We start from the raw sequence: 22,090 nt of genomic DNA, 5'->3' as shown, positions 1-22,090 counted from the left end.
CGGGAACACAGTATAGTTCAGTGCCGTTTCTGAATTATTTATCTGTTATACTTTTACAGCATTTGAAATTTTTCAAATAAGGTGACATTTCACTTCAAAATCTTCCTAATAATTGTCATCAATGCCATTTTCTACTTTTACTTAAATTTCTCTAAAGCACGGCCAGAACGGTTCTTCTGTTTTCAGCTTTACAACTATACAATACTTTCGATAGTTGTAAAGCTGCTTATGATGGTGATTCCTTTATCAAGTCCTTAAATACGTTGAAATAAATGACTCATTGCCATTATCATTATTCACTGTTTTTATTTTGATATGTCTGGAATGTATTTCTCGTTACATTTGAAGATTTTATACAAAGCAAATGTCAAAAATATATAGACCCATAGAAAGCAACAACTCATAGTAAGAACATATGTTTTGCATTGTGAAGGAAAATAAAACACAAAATTGTGTGACGGAAAAAGTGATGGATATCCAAAAAATGTCAATTAAAAGGCAGAGTGACCTAACTTTACAAGTTTGTTTTAACAAACCAAATCTTTTGACATGACAGGAAATCCATAGGAACATAAAATGAATCGTGGATAACAACATAAACAATTGTTGATTGTGGAAACGTTGACCAACTTTGGTTGCAAATAAACTGACGACAGTAACAGGAACCTCCCATTGTCTTATTTTGTGGAACAAACAGCTCGGAGTAGTTTGTGTCGGCTTTGGGCATCATGGCAGCAGACAACAACTAATCAGGTGAACAAGCATATTGTTCAAACGCAAAAGGCAAATGAGTTGTTACAAACATTAACACACTGTATAAACCCCACTAAATGATGAGCAGCGTAATGCAGCAGCAGTCTACCTAATTTCAAATGTCCACACATTTATTAATATTGCTGCTTTGGTTTTATTTTGTGTAACAGAATCAGATATAAAAATAAGCATCCCATGATTTGTTCCATCAAAACTGAAATTGTGTGAATTTAGCTAAACAGCCACCATAAAAGATCAGGAAAGGCAGAATGATCCATTATTTGCAAACAAAATAAAAATCCCTTCAAAACACCAATTGTCGCAGTAAATACCTTATCAAAGTAATATTTCATATATATGTGTACTGCGTGCAAAAGTACTGATTAATGACATCAATTCATGTGATATTTAGAAATCAATATACATTCGTAGGTGCTCATGCAAACGATCACACATGAGGTGAAAGGCTCTATTCTTGTCTCGAGCATTAAAGAAATCAAACATTATAAAAAAACAAACATAAAAAAATTGCGATTCAATGCAAAGGGTTTACAGCAATCAGAGAAGTCGAAAGAGACTACTTACAGCAAATGTGCAAACATACAGTATCACCATGCGGGCAGAGCAGGAGCCTGCAGCAGTCAGCTCGTTGCGTGTTTGGTTGTTAAAGGAATGTTGTTTCTGATGAAATTGGACAAATTTATGCCACAATACAAGAACTTTAAAAAGTGCAAATGCAGCCAAAACAATTTCCCTAAATCCAACATTAAAACAGGAAAGACAATAAAAAAAAATTCTTGTAAAGATCAACAAGGCAGCTAATAGATGGCATGTTTTCCCTTCCTTAAAAAAATCTCTATCTTATAAACTTTCGAAACAAACTGCCGTTGATTTCCTGTTGCAGATCTTGTCCAAAACATTCTTCCCAGTGAGCTCTATAACCTCTTCTCTAACTTCCTAATGTGATGGGAGCCGAAACAGAAACCGTTCCCGTCAAGATAATTACAGAGCTCACTTTGTTTTGTCTACAGGTCAATCCTGTTTTTAACCTGGCATCTGCTAGTATACAAACAAACCTTATTAAAAGAGGTAAACGGTCAAAGCAACACAGACTTATTGTCCATGTCTATCCACAAATTACAAAAAAGATATGACAGGTAGAAAAAGAAATTATTGGCAAAGCATATTAAGTAGTCAGTGGTGGAATTCCAGCTCGTAAACCACCTGGATCCTGAGTTTCTTTGTTGTGACTTTAAAACCTGCACTAACGTTCTACTTCAGTGTTTTACAACTATTTATCAATTAAGCTATAGAGTAAATTAGTCATTATAATGTTAAAAACTATTTTAAAAACTAGTGTAAATAGTATTAAAATTTTCCCAGAGACTCTGGGCAAGTCTATAAATTCCCACCAGCGGTCCAAATCCCAAAGATATTTAGTTGACTATATAGTAAAGTAGCAAATGCCCACAATTGAGAAGCTGAAACCAGTTAATTGGAATTTTTAAGAAAATTGACAGAAACGATGAATCGATTGTCAGAATAGTGGCTGATAGACGACTTGTTAGCGTTACAATTATGCCTCTAAATGTTAGTATTGGCCTCAAAGTTTTTTAAGAAAAATGTGGTGAGGGTAAATCAAAGAGCTCTTGAATTACACCAACTGATCAATAATCAATCACCTTTGCCCTTTTGTCCAGCGGTCGATGGAACAGATTAGGACAGAACACAAGCTTCAGGGTTCCTGAGGTCTTGGGGATTCTCATCGTTGACCAGAGAACCGTTCTCTGAATCATCAGGCAGCTCCAAGGCATCCGCTTCACCTGGAAACCTCCTCTCCTGCTCTGGAGTCTCAGCAGACGCATCCTCGTAGGCGCTTATGCTGTCTGTGTCGTTTCTGTCCGGAGAAGGATCTCGCTCGTCCTGGACGCCATTTATGTACGTCCTCTGCAGGACGCCGTCTGCAGAGGACGGGTCACTCACGGCAAGAGACGGCATGTGGCCCATCGGCTTAGCGACTAATTTCCGCATCTTGGTCAGGATGCTTCCCTCATCTTCTGCCTCTTCAGTCTGTCCGGCTTTCTCTGAAGCTCTGGCTTCACTGCTTTGAGGGTCACACAGCAAAGACTCCTTCATCAATTCCTTTGCATCCTTTTCCTTTTGGTGTCCTTGATTCACTGACCCATCCACATGGTCACGTGTGTTCACTGTAGCTGATGCTTTGTTATCCTGCAGAGAGAAATTGAGTTGTCCATAAGTAGTTTAAGTGTGTTTTCAGATAACACACAATATAGTTAGATTTGCTACTTTAGTATTTTAGCTAAATGTGCGCGTCAATTTAATACCATCTCTAATCTTTATTGAAGGAAAGAAAAGATTTGTAAACAACTGAAGACATGATTGAGAAATTAAATCATACCTGAATACATAATAAATAATAATTGCAAACATCACAGACCACATGACATAATAAAAATTAGTTTGGTTTCCTCCATTGAACTTTCCAGATTTCTTTGACTTGACATGATGTTTTTGATTTAACTTCTAATTAGTTTTGGGTGTTCATCTAGATACAGGTCTTTTCATATCTCAATAACATAGCAGGTTTTCTGCTACTTCAATTCATGAATAGTTAATATGAAATAAGCACATGATTTTGTATAATCTTTCGGGAATTAAATACTTCAGAAATATTTGATCATTTAATTAAGAGCTTAATAATTCACTTTTAGTTAGTGTGTTAATATAATGTCATGATATGGTTCTATTGACCAGCTGAATTTAAGGTTGAAATATATATTTTTTTGTGTAACACTATTTGAAATCCCCTTTCTGGAAATGTCATGGGGAGAAATTCAAACCGTATAAATTGAGGTACTTTTTCAGAGCTACAAATTCAGTGGTATTTAAAATGTAATATTAAGTATTCATTCACTAAAGTATTCATTACCATCAGAACTCCTAAGAAGCCCCAGCCCCATTTTACCTCTTTTAATCTTTCCACCTCTTGCATCAGAGAGCCAACCATACTCTCCAGTTTCCTCTTGGCCTCCCTCTCTTGTTCCAACTCCTACAAGTGCAAAGAAAAACAGTTTGATCGTATCAAACTTTGATTGATTGAAGAACAAAGACAAACTTTTCACTGGAGCAGTTGAAGACTAAAAGAAGTTTGTATATTGCTAAAGTGTTTCAACGTTTTTAATTAAAGTGGCGTTTCAGTGCTGGGGAGGCATACCGAGCTTGCCTGTCCAGCTTCCCGCTGGGCCTCTGCCAGCAGCTCCTCGACTCCCTCCAGCGTGTCCTGCAGGACGTCCACCTGGAACAATAGAGTCTCTCGCTCGACCTCCAGCCCACGCAGCTCCTGCACCACCTCTTCATAGCTGGCCTGCAGCTCCAGCTGCAGCACAAACACAGTTACAAATCAGTGTGGGCAAATGCGTCTATATGTAAAAGAATATGCATCACTGTAGCGCTCTATGAGACCTAATAGAACAGCGAACAACATTTTAAATAGTAATAATTGCCATAAAAACAGTAAGAAATACTCACCATTTCTGGGAGTCCCATGTAGAGGTCCTGGTCCGACTGAGGAAACCAGAAAAAAACAAACATTTAATACAAATAGTTAATTTGTAAATAATATTTTCAATTAAGTGAAATAAAAAGCATGTTCTAAAAGGCCATATTGGATATTTTTCCTTCACTATAATGTAACTTGTACAACCAATTACAACCAATAGAATCCAAAATCACCATGAAGTTGATTCACAAATCCATCATTGTGAGCTTCATAAAGTATCATGTTTTGGAGGATTTTAGTATTGGTTCGTGTAAGATCCCATGAGCTAGTTGTAAATATGTGAAGTTACAGAAAACAAGTTTTTACTGAATACTTTTTTCTGCTTTACTGGAATGCTCCTTCACTTCTATTGATGACAGCATGGACGATGGCTCTAGTTTGATTTATTAGGCCTTTTCCCTCTACACCCAAAAACTCTGTTTTTACATGTCTTAGTAGGAAAAGCACATGTTTTAATAATATAAATAATGATGGCTGAGTATGGTGTTGCTGCTTCAGTTTCAGGGCTCTGGTATTGTTTGCTAGCTCACTGTTACACTTATGACTTAATGGGACTTTTCGAATTAATGGAGTCATCGTTAATGTTATTACTAACACCTGTGAATTTTGTGGCGCAACAAGTATGTTCCGAAAAAGGCTTATTAGTCTTCAGAAAACATAAAATAGGGTGTTGCACTAAATTCTGAGACCCAATAAGGGACGCAAATGTTAATGTTTAATCATACCTTATCACATACTCTGTGTGATAGCAGCTGAAACCGGTGCTCTTCTAATATTTAGATGGGGTCAAACTTTTAATAACTGTGCGAGCAGAAACTGTAATCTCTCGGTATGTCTGGAGAAAATAAATGCTTTATCAGGTCAACCCTTAGTTTTTATTTTATTTTCATAATCTAGTGTCACAATTGCAACAAGTAAGAGACTTTTATCCACCCCAATCACAGCTACCACAGTTTCTGACCTTATACAAACACTACATAGCACCGTTTGATAACAGCTGTCAAAGTACAGCAAGTGATTTAGGTTTGGTTTTTTTTAAACCACCTTTGCAGTGGCAATATGGCTGACACTCCAAACTAGGTCTTAGAATACGTTAGGTCACAGAATTTGATGCAACATCAGTTTATGAAGACATAGTTGCATCAGACTCATTTCCTTTACACTTTTTATAACATCAGAAAAGAATGCCAAACAAAGAGATACTATATTTTCAAAGATACACAATGTGAGAAGGACAATTTTAAGCGTTTAATCCAGGTACACACTTTGTCCCAACAAGGTGACTGAATGCAAATTGGGATTTTCTGTAAACAAAGATGTAAAAACAGCCTTTGTGAAATGAGAGAACCAGACATATTATTATGATAAAATATGATAATAGTATTGCTATGATAAAAATAATAATAGTATTACTATGATAAATAATATAATATTATTACTATGATAATTATGATAACATATGATAATAGTATTGCTATAAAGATGATAATAGTATTGCTATGATAAATAGGATACTACTATGATTTACTATTAAATATTTAAGTACTGTAGCTGGTTGAGGTGGAGCTCTTAGCTAGTTTAGTCCAGTGGTTTCTGATCTAGAGGGTTTTTCAAACAAATATATCTGATGAAAAGAATTGGAATCAGTGGTCAAATACGGCACCTTGTATTGTGTTTTAGAAGATTATATAATCTCAATGCAAATATTAATCTGACTAGTAAAGTATAGTACAAAAAACGAATAATTTACAAATGTAATGGAGTAGAAGTATAGAATATAATGAAATGGAGAACAAGTATCTAACAAATGTACAAAGCACAGCACTTGAGTAAATGGTCACGACAGCTTATGTATTCTGATTATTATGATTACACTGCAATGATAATGATATGTGACTGGAGACAAACCGGAGAAACAGGACCATGGAGATGTTTGATTAATCAGGGATCAAAACAGTGTACAGGTGTTTCGATCCCACACCCCGGCTCCTACCTGGCTGTCAGTCCGCCTCTTCAGGGTGCCTGCTCGACTGTCGCTTCTTGTTAGACGCCTGGAGGAACTCTCGGTCTGAGAAGGAAACAAAACAAAGCCACACCTCGGGTAGGTGAACGAGCCTAGCATCACATGCAGTCTCACAACGAGCCAACGTCACTGATGCGGAAGTGAATTAGAGCCACAGGCCCGATGCCTCACTTGAGCCGTTGGGCGTCATTAAACGGTTCAGAGAAATAACAGAGATTCACGCCGACTACTTTGTTGACGTTAAGTGTTTAAAAACGTCTAATACCAAGCGGTAAGGTAACGTCAATGTTAGCTTTCTGTTTCTACACAAACGGTCAGCAATGACTCCGTGATTTCCCACCTCTTTTATAATGCTGCGGAGCGACTCATCTTCGCTCAGTCCCCGAGATAACGTCCGCTTCTTTGGCGAACCACTGCTGTCCAGCGTGACTGAATGCATGATTATTAAGTTTTCGTTTATGTAAGAGACACCTCCGCGTTCCCGGAGTGAAGAGGTGTTTGCTGCTTTGTTTTCAACGCAGCAGCTGTGAGTGAAGTGTATTGCCGACGCCCAGGTCTACGGAGAGCCATGAGGTTCAAACTTTTTTTTAACGCCGCCCTCACTCCGCCCACACAGTCACACAGAAAAGGCAAAGATCACTCTTTTTAATGTGTTGGCAGTTTTAGTTTGTTTTAAGGTTCAGATAAGCACCATGGCGCGTTTCAAGTCCTGCAACCAATCGATGAAAACTAGGTCTGTTCAGGTTAGTTATGAATTATGTGTTTTTTGTGTGAAAACAATAGTATCTATAAGAAAAGAAGAGTGTGCAATAAAACAGTAACTCACCACTTAATTACAATACAAAAAGGCTACGGAAAGAAAACCTTTGACTCTGTCAATCACAACATTAGAGTCGTCATCATCACAAAAGCAACTTTTCTAGCACTCCTCAAACACATTTCTTACTTCATTCATTAAACGACTATTACTATAACAGATGTATGCAGATATTTTGTCATATTTTGTCAAAATGCCTTAAATGAAAAAAGACATTGAAAGAGGTGGTTTATGATGAGTACAGTGACTTGAGAGTTGGCTGTTTGATTGCCTTCATTCACATGAAAGAACATTTCAACAAATTACTTTCTCTTCTTGTTCCATAGCATCAGCATTGCACTCTGCATTTCTTGATAGTCATCGACTGACAGATCCTCAGCATCAGAAGGTTTCCAGTCAAAAAGTAAACAGTAGCTCCTAAAGCTGTTATGAGTTGTTTATGTGTGGGTGAGGCTGTGGTGAGTACTTGGTCCCTTATTCATATTAACACATTTAAACAACATAACTATGTTTGCATCTGTTCAGCAGACACATAGTATTGGATGGTAATCATGTACAATGCAAATCAAGACGTAATGGGCAAATTCTCTCGTCATATAAATTAAAATGTGAGCATCAATGTTATGGTTGGGACCAGCTGGGCATTGCAAGGAGGTTGTTACTCTGAATTCTGCTTCTTGTGTTGTTGCCTTTTATACATTGATTATTCACATTCCATCTGCATCCATGAACATATACACAGTGAACACGTTTGTTATATTATCCCTTGAGGACTTTTTTTAAATCTATTTCATTTCGAAAAGTCTGGTAAACTCTGTCACTCCAACTATGTTGATTTTTATTTTATGTTTCAGGTCAGCAGTAAAGTGATATTTAATTGTGACTTGATTCCTTCCATCGAAGTGGATAGAAGGGAATGTGAGCAACCAGGAGCAAAAGTGATCCCATACAATAATATCTGAAAAGCTCCACCTTAACAGCATGAAGAGGAACAGCCAATGCTTGATCCTCACTAACTTCTAGTTCTATCAGTATTTGATCTATAAAGATGTATTACTGTTCTATTCTCAAGCGAGATGATGACCAGCCCTGTTTCACAATAAAGTACCACAATCCGACCTAAAAAGACAATGAAAAAATGGCAGCACGTGGTAACTATTAACTAACCTTAACGATTCTGCTACTGTGTTTCCCTCCAGCAGATGACACTAGTGAGTCAGTGATGGTTTACTGAGTGTAGGCGGCTCGTTGCTCCGTGAAGTACAATTTGTACATAAATAAATCAGTTCCAGAAATATCCTAGTTTTTAATAAGCAGATAACTAGTCATGAATACAGCATCTCTTAATGGTTTAAGTTGGGCAACATTTTGTTCAGGTTCTCTGTCTTGGCATACTGTGGGTTTACAGATCAAATGTGACACACAGAATACTTTATATTATACAACACATACTTCCAATGGAAACAATACAAAATGAGACATTTTCACAAGGCTTACACCATACACTAATCAGTGCAAATATAATGTCAATAGCCTTAAAGGCTTATTAAACCGTCTTTATACGAGCAGACCTGCTGCTACATGTCTAAAATTAATCTTTTAAACGAACATGTGTTATTAGTATGGAATGCAGCCTTCTTAAAACCACCTTTGTGCAATTTAGAGCTCTTGATTTGAAATGAACAGGCTAATTATTACTTCCCTGGTTTAAAGTCGCGTTGTCGTTGAATTTACAGAGCGGACAAGCTCGTGCAACTTCAAAATAATACTCATCTATGTGGTATAGGTCTTCATGAAGATTCCTCATTAGTGGGTTTCTTGTTCAAATGCATCGTAAATATTTAAAAGCATTTAATGTACAGTGGCTGTGATGGATTCGATTTAAATGCATGCATCTTATTTTCAATTTACACCATAATAAACCATTTGTAACAACAAGCGCAATGAGCCGTATTATGTCATCATCATAATAACCTAATTGGGCAATATCTCTAATGTGAGACATTGTTTGTGCACTGTAAAACATTTATACTCTCATAACAGTGAGTGCGCCCTCCCTTCGCTCTGTCCCTCTTGACTTGGTGACAGACCTAAAAGCCTTTTGTTGCAATCTTAGCCAATGGAGACGGATTACGACACCGGGCAGCTGAGATATATAAAGAGCCCCTTTTTGACCGCACTTGCACATTTTTCAGTGACACTTCTGAACATTTTACACACCTCCATGGACTAAATTGTACAGAAGACCCCAAACAGCCATTCGACTACACGTGAGCTGGCTATCCATCCATCAGACAAGTAATTTGTTCACTTTCAATCAAAACAGCCTGTACCAAGACACATTGGAACGTACTTTTTTTTCTTTTTTTAAAAATTGATTGCAAAGTCTCCTGCTGCCAAAAAACAACAACTTTGGGGTTATCGTGTTGGATTAGTTGCATGTCACTGATTCCCTGCCTCTTGTAGGGTAAGGAAAGGAGAGGCGCACATCCGAGAGAGGGGATATAACGGGATATAGCGATTGAACAGACAAGAAACAAAAAGAAAAAAGTTGCATTGCCTGGTGTCCACGCATCGTCATGCCGAGGTACAACTTCCTACTGTGCTTAATGGTGCTCGTCTCTCTAGGACAGTCGGGGAGCGATGAGCCCAATCTGCTGCTGCCTTCTGCCAGCGAGACACCCACGGATGCCGGGCTGTCCCTGCTGGACGAGGACGCGGGTTCCCACGAGTGCTCCGCCTGTGTTTGGAGGGAGCAGAGCAAAGTGCTGAGACTGGAGACCATCAAGTCCCAGATCCTCAGCAAGCTGCGTCTGAAGCATGCGCCCAACATCAGCCGGGAGGTGGTCAATCAGCTGCTGCCCAAGGCGCCTCCGCTCCAGCAGCTGCTGGACCATCACGACTTCCAGGGAGACGCTTCGTCCCAGGATGAGTTTATGGAGGAGGACGAGTATCACGCCACCACGGAGTCCGTGATCACCATGGCCTCTGAGCGTGAGTAATAGTTTACAAACCAACAATATAGATAGGTGAGGGACTCCGGCCTGCTCAGTGGACAGTGGACAGTGACCTAAACTACTTTTTGAGTGCGAGGTCCAGTCTGTGTGTCCTAAGCGGACTGATAATATTATAGAAATGGTTCCGCTGATGCCCACCGCTGTCAAAATAGGGATTACGCGTGAAGCTGATAAATCAATAATCAGCTGCATAAAGAGCATCGTCATTGAAACAGACAGCTCCAATATGGCCTGATGAACTTTTGTTTTCATGGTGGTGGTGGTGGTGATGATGATGATGATGATGATGATGATGATGATGATGCTAATGATGATGATGATGACGGTGGGTTGAGCCCCGTTGGAGCAGTATAGGCTAGTATTTAGCTTCTGTCATGTTCTAACTTGTCCTCTTTAAGATGCGTTTAGTGTGTTTAACGGGAAGGAAACGCATGACGGACCCGAGTGAATGTCAAGTGCATTACGAATGATAAGGCAGCATTTGGCCGGCAGTTGCATCACTTCATCCTTTTATGTCTTCTTTTGCATAAAGGCCGTGCATTCTGGACTCATGATCACGTCGCGAGGCTTCCTGATTATTGCTCCTCCAACAATTGGCTCGCTCGCTTATAATTTCCCATAAATCCAGAAATAAACCACAGGCAGGTCCCTTGGAGACATTTTATAAAATTACTGTTGAACCCTGGCAGCTGTGCTCTATCGGTCTTTTATAGGAGGCGCTACCGGTTTCCCTGCTGTTCATCGCAGTGAGAAAAAGTGTGTCCAAAAAGCTGCTATTGTTCCCCTCATGCAGCGGCCCCCCTCGGCCGCACTTGCCTTTTAAATGCGAAGTTTATGGGCGCAGCTCGTTTTTTTTTTCACCACAAGTACACAAAGACAGAGAATCACTTAAGGTCGAGGGGAGTGTGTGACCTTTTCCTGGCAAATCGTGGGGTTCAACAACATTTACACACGTAATATATTCTGCATAAGGCGGATAAAACACACTCCAAATAATCAGTTTTTTTTCACCCCACGAGTGAACAAAGATACGCCTATGTGCAAGAGACTTTGGCCTCATGTGTTGTCTGAGACTATTAATACCTCATTATAATATCTATCTATCTATCTATCTATCTATCTATCTATCTATCTATCTATCTATCTATCTATCTATCTATCTATCTATCCATCTATATATCTCAATAATTAGCATAGTATATATTTTAATGTATTATCTGTGATTACTGCAAATCAACCGTCACTTAACTGCAGGCTCAAATTAATCTGAATTTGATCTTTATCCTTCTTATTTCACCACAAAGCTTTTAACTGATAATTATTTTAAACGGCCACTTGCAACAATCTAGAGGGAAACATGCACGGCTGATGTCTTATACATCTTACAGGTGAATTGAAGGAGGCAGCGTAACACATTTGATTTGTCATTCGTCAACAATTTCACTTTATGGGCCAGATATGTTTAGGACATTTCCACAAAACTATCTATCTATCTATCTATCTATCTATCTATCTATCTATCTATCTATCTATCTATCTATCTATCTATCTATCTATCTATCTATCTATCATCTGTATTCCACTTTGTTTCCATTAATATCACTTGTTTACGAACACAGGGATGTATTCGCTCATGCTGACAATTAATATCTTCTATAATAACTTGCTGTTATCTCTCTGATGTGCAGATCTATTCTACATTAATTATGATTTTCTCTCCACTAAATACAGACGAGATGAAACTCGGCATGCTTAACACATCTGCTCATTACAAGTGAAACCAACAATATACTCAAAGAGCATTTTTGACCCTTTACTTCCCAACCTCTGCACGGACTCACTCATTCACACACAACACACAAAGTGAATTGACATCTTCTCAAGCCAGAAAAGGGCATTATGCATGACGCTGGCTAACGGCCTCATACCAGCCAGAGGAGCTAATGACTGACATTACAGCTGTATCTGTCATGTTACAGCACTTCCTATTCTGCTTTGCTTCTGTGCTTCTGTTTGCTTCATCTCTTTACGTCAGCTGCAGTTTTATAATCTGCTCCTTTTCTCCATCTCTCTCTCTCTCTCTCTCTCTCTCTCTCTCTCTCTCTCTCTCTCTCTCTCTCTCTCTCTCTCACCCCTCACCCCTCCTTCTACCCCAAACCTTCCTCCCCGTTAGCCCCCTCTCTCCTTCCTCTTCTTTTTCTCCGGTACTCATGGAAGAGTTGAGAGAATGAGTGCATCTCTTTTTGCCTGTGGCGCCTTAGTGATCTCACAGGATTAAAAGTGTCTTTTCTGTCTCTCTGATAGAAGGAGGACTTCAAACACTATTCCCTGCGCACCTCAAACCCAATCACCCTTTCACGCTCGTGCACACTGCCTTTGATGGGCCATGTGGGTTCACACAGTACATACTGAACTGGACCTGTGCCAGAGTTGCTTCTTAGTATTCACTCAAGGTACGTGGGTGCCGCAGTGGGGGTTGAGAGGGTCCATGCTTTCTGGTCTCTAATTACTATGAAATTTCATGGAAAAGTACAGCTATTTATATCATAGTGCGGCACTAAAACATCTCTCTCCATGTAGTGTGTTGTGTAGGTAACCGCTCCGCTCGCTGTTCTTGCATTGAAAATGAGTCAGTTCCTGAGCAGTTTATCAGGGTAATTTTCTTGTGCAACATTATGAACGAGTGTCGATTTTTATTAACAAATCCATTCGCATTAACATATCAGCTGTTTCTACATGTTGATTTGTGTAGGTTCATGCGTGCATATAGTGTGTATTTTGGAGCTCAGTTTTGCCTGAGGTGGGGTGAGGATTTGACCCTACTAGTCTCCCATTTGTCACCTGTCCAGGACATTTAGAGCAAGCCTTTCTCTCCCATCGCCCCGTCTTTTTCTCTGTCTCTGTGTGCATGCTGGTCGACGACACACTGTTCCATTAAATACTCCAGCAACATTGAATACTAACAAACAATCCTACCAAAGGACATCGGGAAAAGAGGCACCTTTGTCGACTTTTCGAATATTCTTGACTTGCGTTTAGGTTGTTTGTGAAAAGCCTAAAATGTATCATCTTTGCCCTTGAGAAACTTTCATTTCTTTTCTGTGACATTGCATATTTTTTACATTGTATAGTAAGAAAGAATCAAGGAGAAAGCAACACTTACTTATACTCGCTCTGAGCCTTTATTCCATGTTTACATTTTTCATCGCAGTGTGTCCAAAACAGGAAATCATTGACTATCTGCAAGGAAAAACTTTGCCTTTTAAAGGCAACAGAGATTTAGACTTAAAAACTTCACATCTAAAACATTTCTTATAACTATTCAGCTTGAAACTTCTAACTTTTTTACACCCCACAATTGCATCTTGTCCATCATGCTTGTGTGTAACATTAGGAAGTGCTACACTGATAGTATTATGTAATCCGCTTTAAAAGAGGTCCATTCGGTTCAAGCACAGGTTTACACAACTATTGAGTTAAAAAATTAACATCGACACACATGTAGAGGTACGAATGTACAAATTTCCACATGTGCACACTTGTGTAGACACATGAGGATGCTCTCTCGGGCACACACACATTCACCCAGTCACACACACACTCCAGAGAAAAGTTCTCCTATTGACAAAAAGGGTCACTGAGTTCACAGCTATGTGATATATTGGAAGAGGAGACTATTAACCTCATCGGGTCTCTTTCTTTGGCAGCAAAGACGAACCGGTAGTAACTTGAACACTTATCCCCCACCACATACACACACATGCTCACACACACACACACACTCATCCACTAACCACTCCCACAAAAAAACAAGTCTTTTATAGTGTTGACCCTATAAAAGGGTCATTTCCTGAAGGTGCAGGAACCATAAAAATTAAGAGGGAGAGCGCTAAAAGGACAGAGCAGCAGAAGTCGGACTGTCTCCAACTCACTGGCCAGTGTTTGATGGAAGTTGATGACTATGTGAGGTTTTTATAGATTTATTTATTCCATGGAGGTCTCAGTTTGACGATGACACCTGTTCTCCCTGTGTAGTTGCTGGCATCAGTTGAGGGAATGATAAACTTTGGTGTTGAATTGTTTGGATTCTGGGGGGCACGACCAGTTTGTTTAAAAAGGAGTAAAAACTTAAGAAAGAAAGGTCTGTAGAAATTGCACAACGTACTGTCAACTTTATGGCTAATAAAATTTCAAAGGGACCAAAGTCTATTAATACAGGGACAAAATTTCCCCAGGACCTCAGGAATCTCACTCCTTTCACCCCCCGTCCCCTATTCCCACGCTCCCGTGTACCGGTCCATGCAGCCGGTCATTTCTCTTGGCATTTGGGAATATGTTGCTTAGGAATTAATGCATGCTTTACCAAAAATACTACACTGAGAACTTGAGAGAACGGATGTAAGACTACATTCATGTCAGTTTGGAGACATGGCTGTGCAAGAATAGTTTTGGCCTCCTTGTTAAAAAAAAAAAGACAATCCTTTTACTGCTTGTGAGTGAGCTCCGTGTTGGTCATTTTAAAGGATTTCAAAGACAGCGATCGAGTTAGATGCACCTCAGCTCATGCTGCGGGTAAAGGGAGGTGGGGGGAGTCCACAGGGAGCAACAAGCAGCCCAGTCCTATCCTAAAGGGACAGAAATCATGCAAGGGTTTTATAGGTACAATTAAAAAGACCTGAAACAGATGTTAGGTTTCACCAATAAAGGAAATAATTACTTCACACCAGTAATTAAGACCTGTGTAGGGACATGAGTGAGGAGGAGGAGAAGGAGGGGAGTGAAAAGATAAAATGGAGATCATTGAGGGGATTATTGTTGATGGATGCGTTCAGGCTCTGTGTGGTCGTGTGCAAGGAGCTTCTGAGGATCAGTTTATGGAAGAGTCCATTAAATCTATGAGGCGTTTAAGCAAAGGAAATGCTGCATGGGCATAATGTTTGCTCCCATGAGGGAGACACTGTGTTGGAGAGAAGCACAATTAACAGTGGATTACCTCATCATTATCGACATGAAAATTTAATTAGCCTCTTTTCTGGAGAGCAGCTTCTTGCTGTATTTATCACCTGTGGTTGTGTTTCCTCCTTCCATACCCACATCACCCCAGGAAGTTCATTAGGGAAAATGCACAGTCAAAGTGATTTCTTTAGGGACAAGAGCCGAGTTTGATTTATATAATGTACAACCCGGCTCATAAAGGGAACAATATGTTCACGTTGCTTAGAGAATAACAGTGTCGGAGTGAATGCTTCCTAAAGGGGAGGGTTGGTCACAGTAAACAAAACATTGTCTTTTGGGAAAACATGGCCGAGACACTGACAGATTTGGGTAATTCTTTAGTGACTGAGTACGCTCAAACAAAAATACTTCCAGGGAGAAATATGACAATATGTACCTTAAACCTTCATGCTTTCTAATAGCCAGCAGGAAGTGACTCTCAAGAAACAAGTCTGATTGCATAGAGGATTGTACGTCTCCCTTGATTTATTACCTCAGTAAAGATTGTAAGTGACTTTATGGTTTCAATCACTAGTTTCTCATCTTCTTTAATGCAGCTTGATGTTCATTTAATAAATTAGGGCCCATTGAGTGTAAAATAGATGATAAAGCATGCAGGGTATCCTTTAGGGAGTGGGTGACTGACAGGTCGCTACCACGGTGTTGTCCGGTTGAGGAGTTGTCATCATATTTAGCATCATTGTACCTAGCTCCACCCCTTTATGTCACGACTGGTTCCAAAAAAAACAAGATAGTGAAGGCCAAAAGCCAAGATGGTGACAATGGAACAATGCATTTCTAACTAGACTTTAAAACCGCAGTTCATAAACAAATAGAGGACTTTGTGATGACTCTATCCACATATAGTTTATGGCTGGCCACTCAATTTTAGGAGAACTCTCAGAGCAGGCTAGAAGTTCATAGAAGTGTATTTAATTACAGTTCATACACAAGAAAACATTAAACAAGCAACAAAACAACATGAACAACACCAATTAAATTTGAAAAATGCAAAACACAAATAGAGAGGCATACAGAGGATGGTTTTATGATGAGCAAACACGTTTTAACCTGCTTCTACAGGTGAACTTCATCATCTTAAATATTCTGTAAGTTTGTTGCAGCTTCATGAGGCATACACATGAAATGTGTATCTGCATTATCTTATCATTGATTTGTTAAATACACTGGTTTCTGAGTCTGAGGGAGCATTGTCACTGTGAGAGAGATACATGTGGGCGTCATCTGCATAATTAGAATAGTTGTTATTTTTTATTATATTCCCTTGTACAGTTTTAAAAGCCAGAGATTTCAGTAGTCAATAGTGAATTAAACTATTCTTTCATAAAATGTGATGGGGTTTTAGGAGAAGGGGGCATGAAAGGGAACCAACAATGCCACCTGGGACTTGCACCCCAATAAATTTAAGTTTAACAACTCTAAGATTCAGTTTTTAGAATTTGACAAGGACACAGATTCATGACTGGTATTGGGCCGGAGACATGTTTTTTTTTTTTTTTTTAATTACCGGAAGTTTATTAAAGGAATAAAATAATTAAAATAATCAACAAAAAAAACAAACAGGCAAAAGCAAAACAGGCATGGCAAATACATGGTTAATGGGATAGTAAAACAACACAAATGTTACACTTCACTTATTGATAGGCTATCATATGGTTTCTTATATTAGTGCTGAAAACGTGTCTTGTGCAATTTATTGTTATAGCAGCTCAATGCCATTGTTGAATGGTTTCTAATACAGATGTACTGTCATATAAATGAATGGGGCTTTTCTGAGATGGCTTGTGGAGAGTAGGACCTGTTTCCTGTTCTGGTTTCATTGATCAGCATCAGCGTCAATCTCGTTTTTTTCTTTTCACAAATGTCACATCAATGTGAAGTAATTACAAATACTTGCTTAAATTTACAATTCTTTAAAGAGTTGTTGTGGCTAAAGAAGTGTTTTTCACTGATCACATGCAAAGATATCAGTGGCCATGACCCACGAGAGAGAAAAGTGATCTCAGAGGTCAAACCTGAGTGTTTTGTTTTACACTATGAGTTGCTGTATGTCACTTGTAGCATGTGATGACATTGCTGTTGCAAGATATGAACTGAACCGCTTTAGTTCTGCTTCAGCGTTGACTCACTTGCTGGTTTTTTTCACATTGTATTTTGCTGCAGAATGTGTATCTTGGGTTCGCTGTGTTTGTTATGTTGAGCAAGAGTAATTAATAAAGTAGTAAAAAACTCAGACAGAAAAACAAAGCTGTTGAAGGTCGACCAGGTTTCTGTCACAGTTTTGCAGATTTTCTTTTGTGACATTGGTTTACAGTAAAGCAACTAGATTACTTGCCTTGCAGTGCAAGTTAATAACAGGTGAATATTTTGTCTTTGGGTTATTTAAATGTAATCAACAGATGTATCATGTCATACACGAAATAACTTGGCTGACGTTTGAAGAAACATATGGTCAGCCTGCAGCCTGCAAATCAAGACACGATCTGTTAAATGTGTATGAGTTTGTTTCTCTAAATAGTGCTGCCTGACATTCTAAGCACCTCTCAAGTGTTTATTCTCTTTCTTCCGTTTTCCATCAGTCACCTCTGAGCTACCTCCCAGTTGAAGCCCTCGCCTCGGGGTCAAATCGAATGCCATACGCACTAAAACACATTTCAGATAGAGAAATACATTTCCAAAAACAATATTTCAGTTTGCTGTATGTTTTGACTGTGCGGATGATGCCTGTCAACTTGGTGAGGATTCATCTGAGCCAAAGATAATTTCCTCTTTGGTGCTTCATAATAACCAAATCACAACTGCTGCTTCTGCTTAGTTTGAGTTAACAAACCTCTGCTCCACTTCCAGATAGCAACAGCTCAGAAGTTTAAGTTTTAGCCAAGTTGTGTTAGTTTAAATACTTTCTCTGTACTTGTACAGGCCTGATATTGATTGGACTACAAGCAGTAGTGGCTAAAAATGCAATTCAAGTATGCATGATAGTCTTGAAATATAATAACTGTTCAGTGCTGTCTGAGCACCTCTGCCAAATTGTCATTTGGCAGAGGTGTTTCCTTTAAATGCAGTACAAAAATACCCATTGAATTGAATGTTAGTAGTCGTTCACCAATCTAAAGCAGCAGCACACAAACAACAGAGTGTGCTAATCAATCAAAACCGCCTTCCTGGCTATTTATGTATAAAATGTAAAAAAAAAAAAAAAAAAAAAAAGATTTCGAAATCAAATAAAAGTTTGGATTTAACTTTTAAACAGAGCAGAACGTTGTCCTCTGACGTTAACGTCTTGCATGTATGTGTGGATGCACATAAACACAAGCGGTGAGAGCCCAGCATGCTTCCTGCTGTCCAGCTGTCCACCTAATTGCAGTTCACTGCACGCTCGCTCTTTTCATCATCCGTCCCTGTCCTGCTGGAGCTGTCCCACAGACGTTTCTCTCGTAATAGAAACACATATAACGCCACCACTAAAGACAATGAGCCTGTTTGCTGAAGACCGTCAGTTTAGAGCTTGTGTATGTCGTGTGTTTATGTGTGGTTGCATGTTTCCATGTGTGTGTTCACTGAGCTAGAACAGGGAGCTTTAGGAGGTGTCTTTTGTTGCTCCTGGGGGGCTACTGTGCTCCGTCCTAATAGGAGTCTTGTGCCTGCCGATGTCCCAAGGGAGGGCTTCTGAATGAGGGGGTCTAACTTCACACACACACCCCCCTCATCTCCATCCCCAGCTCGAGCCAGGCCTCCCCCACCACCCTCTCCCGTCCCTTGGGACTGACCGAGAGACAAAGAGGGAGTGGGGCTGGGGTGGGGTGGGATGTTTGAGGGGGTGCACTGTGGCCCCTGTCTTATTAGAAGGGTCGTGAACGTGTCACGATGATTAATATGCCGAGGTGCGTGGGGATACCCTAGAGTCACATTTATTCAACATGAGGGCTCCCAAACACACACTCACCACAAAATGGCACATTTGCATTTCCCATTAAAAAAATTATATATATATATATATATATATATATATATATATATATATATATATATATATATATATATATATATATATATGCAAATGAAACTCCTGTAACAATGGATGGCATTTCTCTCGCTGCCTCATTTTTGCACATGTACAAAGCGTAACGGCCTTTCAAGAGTTTGGATAATGAAGTGAACTTGAATGAATTTGTTTAAAATATGAGCTATATCTGTGTCGGTTATTTTTAAATTCATACATAGTTTGTGATAAATTATAGTTAATTCATAAAATCGTGTGACCATTCACTGTTGCTGACTGACATTTGACAAAGAGCCTTGAATGATTTTGACATAAAGATATGAAACAGCTCCTAGATTTCAACTCTTAAATACATGTATTATGCTTACTGATTTATTCGATCATGTTATGATAATTGGGTGGGGGTCTTGTAACGGCAGGACGTATTGTAAGGTTACTTTGTGTTGCTAAAGTCTTCATAAAAAAAGTACAAATCTTTGTGAACTCTGCTTACGTCCTCTAAATGGGAATAAAAAATGGTAAATGTCCATTTACCATTTTTGCCATACTGCCAACATGAATGCAGCCTCACTGGTAACATGTGTTAACTATTCATTATATAACTGCACCTTAACTTTTCCTCTCCATCTGTTTTCAACTGTTTAACTGGCTCAACATTACTGCATTTGATTATTCAGAACACTTAACTTTGAAACAGGCCTTAGCTAAATGCATATTAAAATGAACAGATGGCACAGTGTACAAACTCTTATATACGTATGTCTCCCCCTAATATACACGTATATTAGGCTCTGGGATATGGGACACAGGTACCCAGGGAGTCCACCAGATGTTTGATAGGCTCACCTGCAGGCCTGCTGCGTGCTGGCAGTAAAATTCATGCGCCGCATATGCTGCAATTATACCACAGGGAAATAAGCCGCTATAATAATGAAGTAGGCTGGGAACACGAGGAGGAAAAGCAAATAATCCTGTTTCCTTTGGAAAAACACAGCCTCTGTCCATACTTAACTTTACCTGTCCTTTACTTTTTAATTTAAAATAAGCGTTATTTCTGTTTAAGGACTAATTTGTATCTGCATCTACAGTTTGCCCGAGGAGAGCGGTGTCGTTGCTCCAGTAGGTGGTGCTGAGTGCAAAATTAGATGCTATCATGTCCTTACTGCAGGATGGAAATCAAAGTGTTGAAAAACTGAAGTATAACTAAGCAAATTGTTCAGGAAATTAAGCCATAAAAACAGTCCTGCCGTTGCAGTAAAGTTACGAGCTCTTTTAGCAATAATGTGTTTTCGCAGCAGGAGCAACGTTAGTTCAGGTAGAGGCAATTTAATGTCTTTATAAACTAGCTTTGCTGGTTTTGCACAAGTGGAACGCTCTGCCAAGACGTGGTGTGCAATTAAGCTGCAGGCATTCATCCTCTGTGGTTTGCCTCTTACTTGTGCACTTACAGGATCTTTAAAGGCACAAATTGATTTCACCTATCAATGCAGTCATTGTTTCACGTGACGCAGCTCACATGTTGTGCATGTGTGTTTAATAACGGGGGTCCTTACTGGATCACAGTATACGGGCCCTGCTTCTCAGATTACTGCTCCTCAAGAAATAATCTCTGCTCAAGAAGCTGAACCATTTCTGCTCTGCTGTGTTTGGGGGTTTGTTTCTTTGTTTCGTTCCTAGAATTTAACAAAAGCGATACAAACTGTTTGCAAAGGAAGAGCTGGTGTGTGTCGGTCCCCATCTGCAGCGATTAAAAACAACAAAAAGTAGTAATCACAAGTAAACCCCAAGCAAAATGCAGAATCATTCATTCCCAGTTTTGTGCTGATGAGCAAACACAACACCACCCACGTTAATTGCTGTGACCCCAGCAACCCACCAAAAGGAACATTGACATATTGTTTGTTCAGCGTGAGACACTGTATAATTTACACTCGCTAATGACTGGAAATACAGGCTGAATCACCACGTCTGTCCGTGGCTTGGCCCTTATTCAATATTTGCCGTGGACTGTTCTAATGGATAGTCCATCTGTACCTCAGTGAATTCATATCCCTCAATGCATGCCCATAATTCAATTACAACACTTGTTTAGTGTAAAAAGAAGAAAACAGCCTGGTGCAGTGTTCTTCCTGGCCAATTGAGGTCTGATAAACAAATTTACTATTGGCTGGAGAATCTCCTCCCTAATCAAAACAAAAACAAACTGGGGCTCTTTCAGCGCTGCTGTGTCTTTTAGATTTGAGATGAATCTCAGTTTTTTTTTTAAAGCGCGTGTTGTGAAGAAAGACATATTACCATTGCCATGGGGTCGACCTTGACCTTCAAACTCAATCTGGCTATTAGGGCTGCCCCTCCCCAGCACCGCTGAGATGTAAAGAGGCTGACGGTTTTGACCTCTGATCCCATTTCTTAACTAGGCTGAGGTGCCAAATAACCTTTTGACCCAGGAAGCATTTGCAGGTTGCCTGAGCAACCTCAGATTTAGCAATGATTGACAGTTCCAAACATTTTTTTTTATCCACTTTTTTTTTCTAAAGAGGAAGAACAACGCTCCGTTCAAGCTAAATGAAAAAAAAAATGTTTATTTGCAAAATCTAGATTTGTAATGTACCAAATACACTCATAAAAAACGAGCAGATTAGATATTCTATTGTATTCCGTTGGCACATTATTAAGCCAGATAGATGCAGAATAAATTTCCCTTCATAAATGAACGTTTTACATGGAAATGAATGTATGAATACAATGGATGGATGTCATTATATTAGATGGAAGTCTATGTAAATTAACCATGAGCAGATTTGACATGTGGTGCAAATCACAGAAACACCAGAGTCGAGGATCATGACAGGAATAAATCTATCCTATTTAAGGAGTTGAA

General features: G+C 39.3%; 2 protein-coding genes across 3 annotated transcripts in view; one reads left to right on the top strand and one right to left on the bottom strand.

The window, feature by feature from the left end:
• Window positions 1-301: 301 nt before the first annotated feature.
• si:ch1073-456m8.1 (tropomyosin Per a 7.0103) lies at window positions 302-6,901 on the bottom strand. The gene is made up of 6 exons (XM_068595331.1): window positions 6,697-6,901; window positions 6,327-6,401; window positions 4,303-4,338; window positions 3,989-4,150; window positions 3,740-3,823; window positions 302-2,982 (listed from the first exon to the last, which is right to left on the bottom strand). The coding sequence occupies exons 1-6, from the start codon at window positions 6,793-6,795 to the stop codon at window positions 2,470-2,472; spliced, it is 969 nt and encodes a 322-aa protein (XP_068451432.1). The 5' UTR covers window positions 6,796-6,901; the 3' UTR covers window positions 302-2,469.
• A 2,154-nt stretch (window positions 6,902-9,055) lies between these two features.
• The window catches only part of LOC137796132 (growth/differentiation factor 11-like), a 25,570-nt gene continuing 12,535 nt past the window's right edge, over window positions 9,056-22,090 (top strand). For both annotated transcript variants that reach the window (XM_068593833.1, XM_068593835.1), the window contains exon 1: window positions 9,056-10,167. In XM_068593833.1, coding sequence (XP_068449934.1) covers window positions 9,753-10,167 — 415 coding nt within the window. In that variant the 5' untranslated portion in view covers window positions 9,056-9,752. The remainder of the gene's footprint in view (window positions 10,168-22,090) is intronic.

Source organism: Clinocottus analis, unplaced genomic scaffold (genome assembly GCF_023055335.1).
Source record: "Clinocottus analis isolate CAN_PGR_092001 unplaced genomic scaffold, fCliAna1.0.p SCAF_3, whole genome shotgun sequence".
Taxonomy (NCBI): domain Eukaryota; kingdom Metazoa; phylum Chordata; class Actinopteri; order Perciformes; family Cottidae; genus Clinocottus; species Clinocottus analis.
Note: the sequence above shows the minus strand (reverse complement) of the source record. Positions and strands in the feature narration are given on the sequence as shown.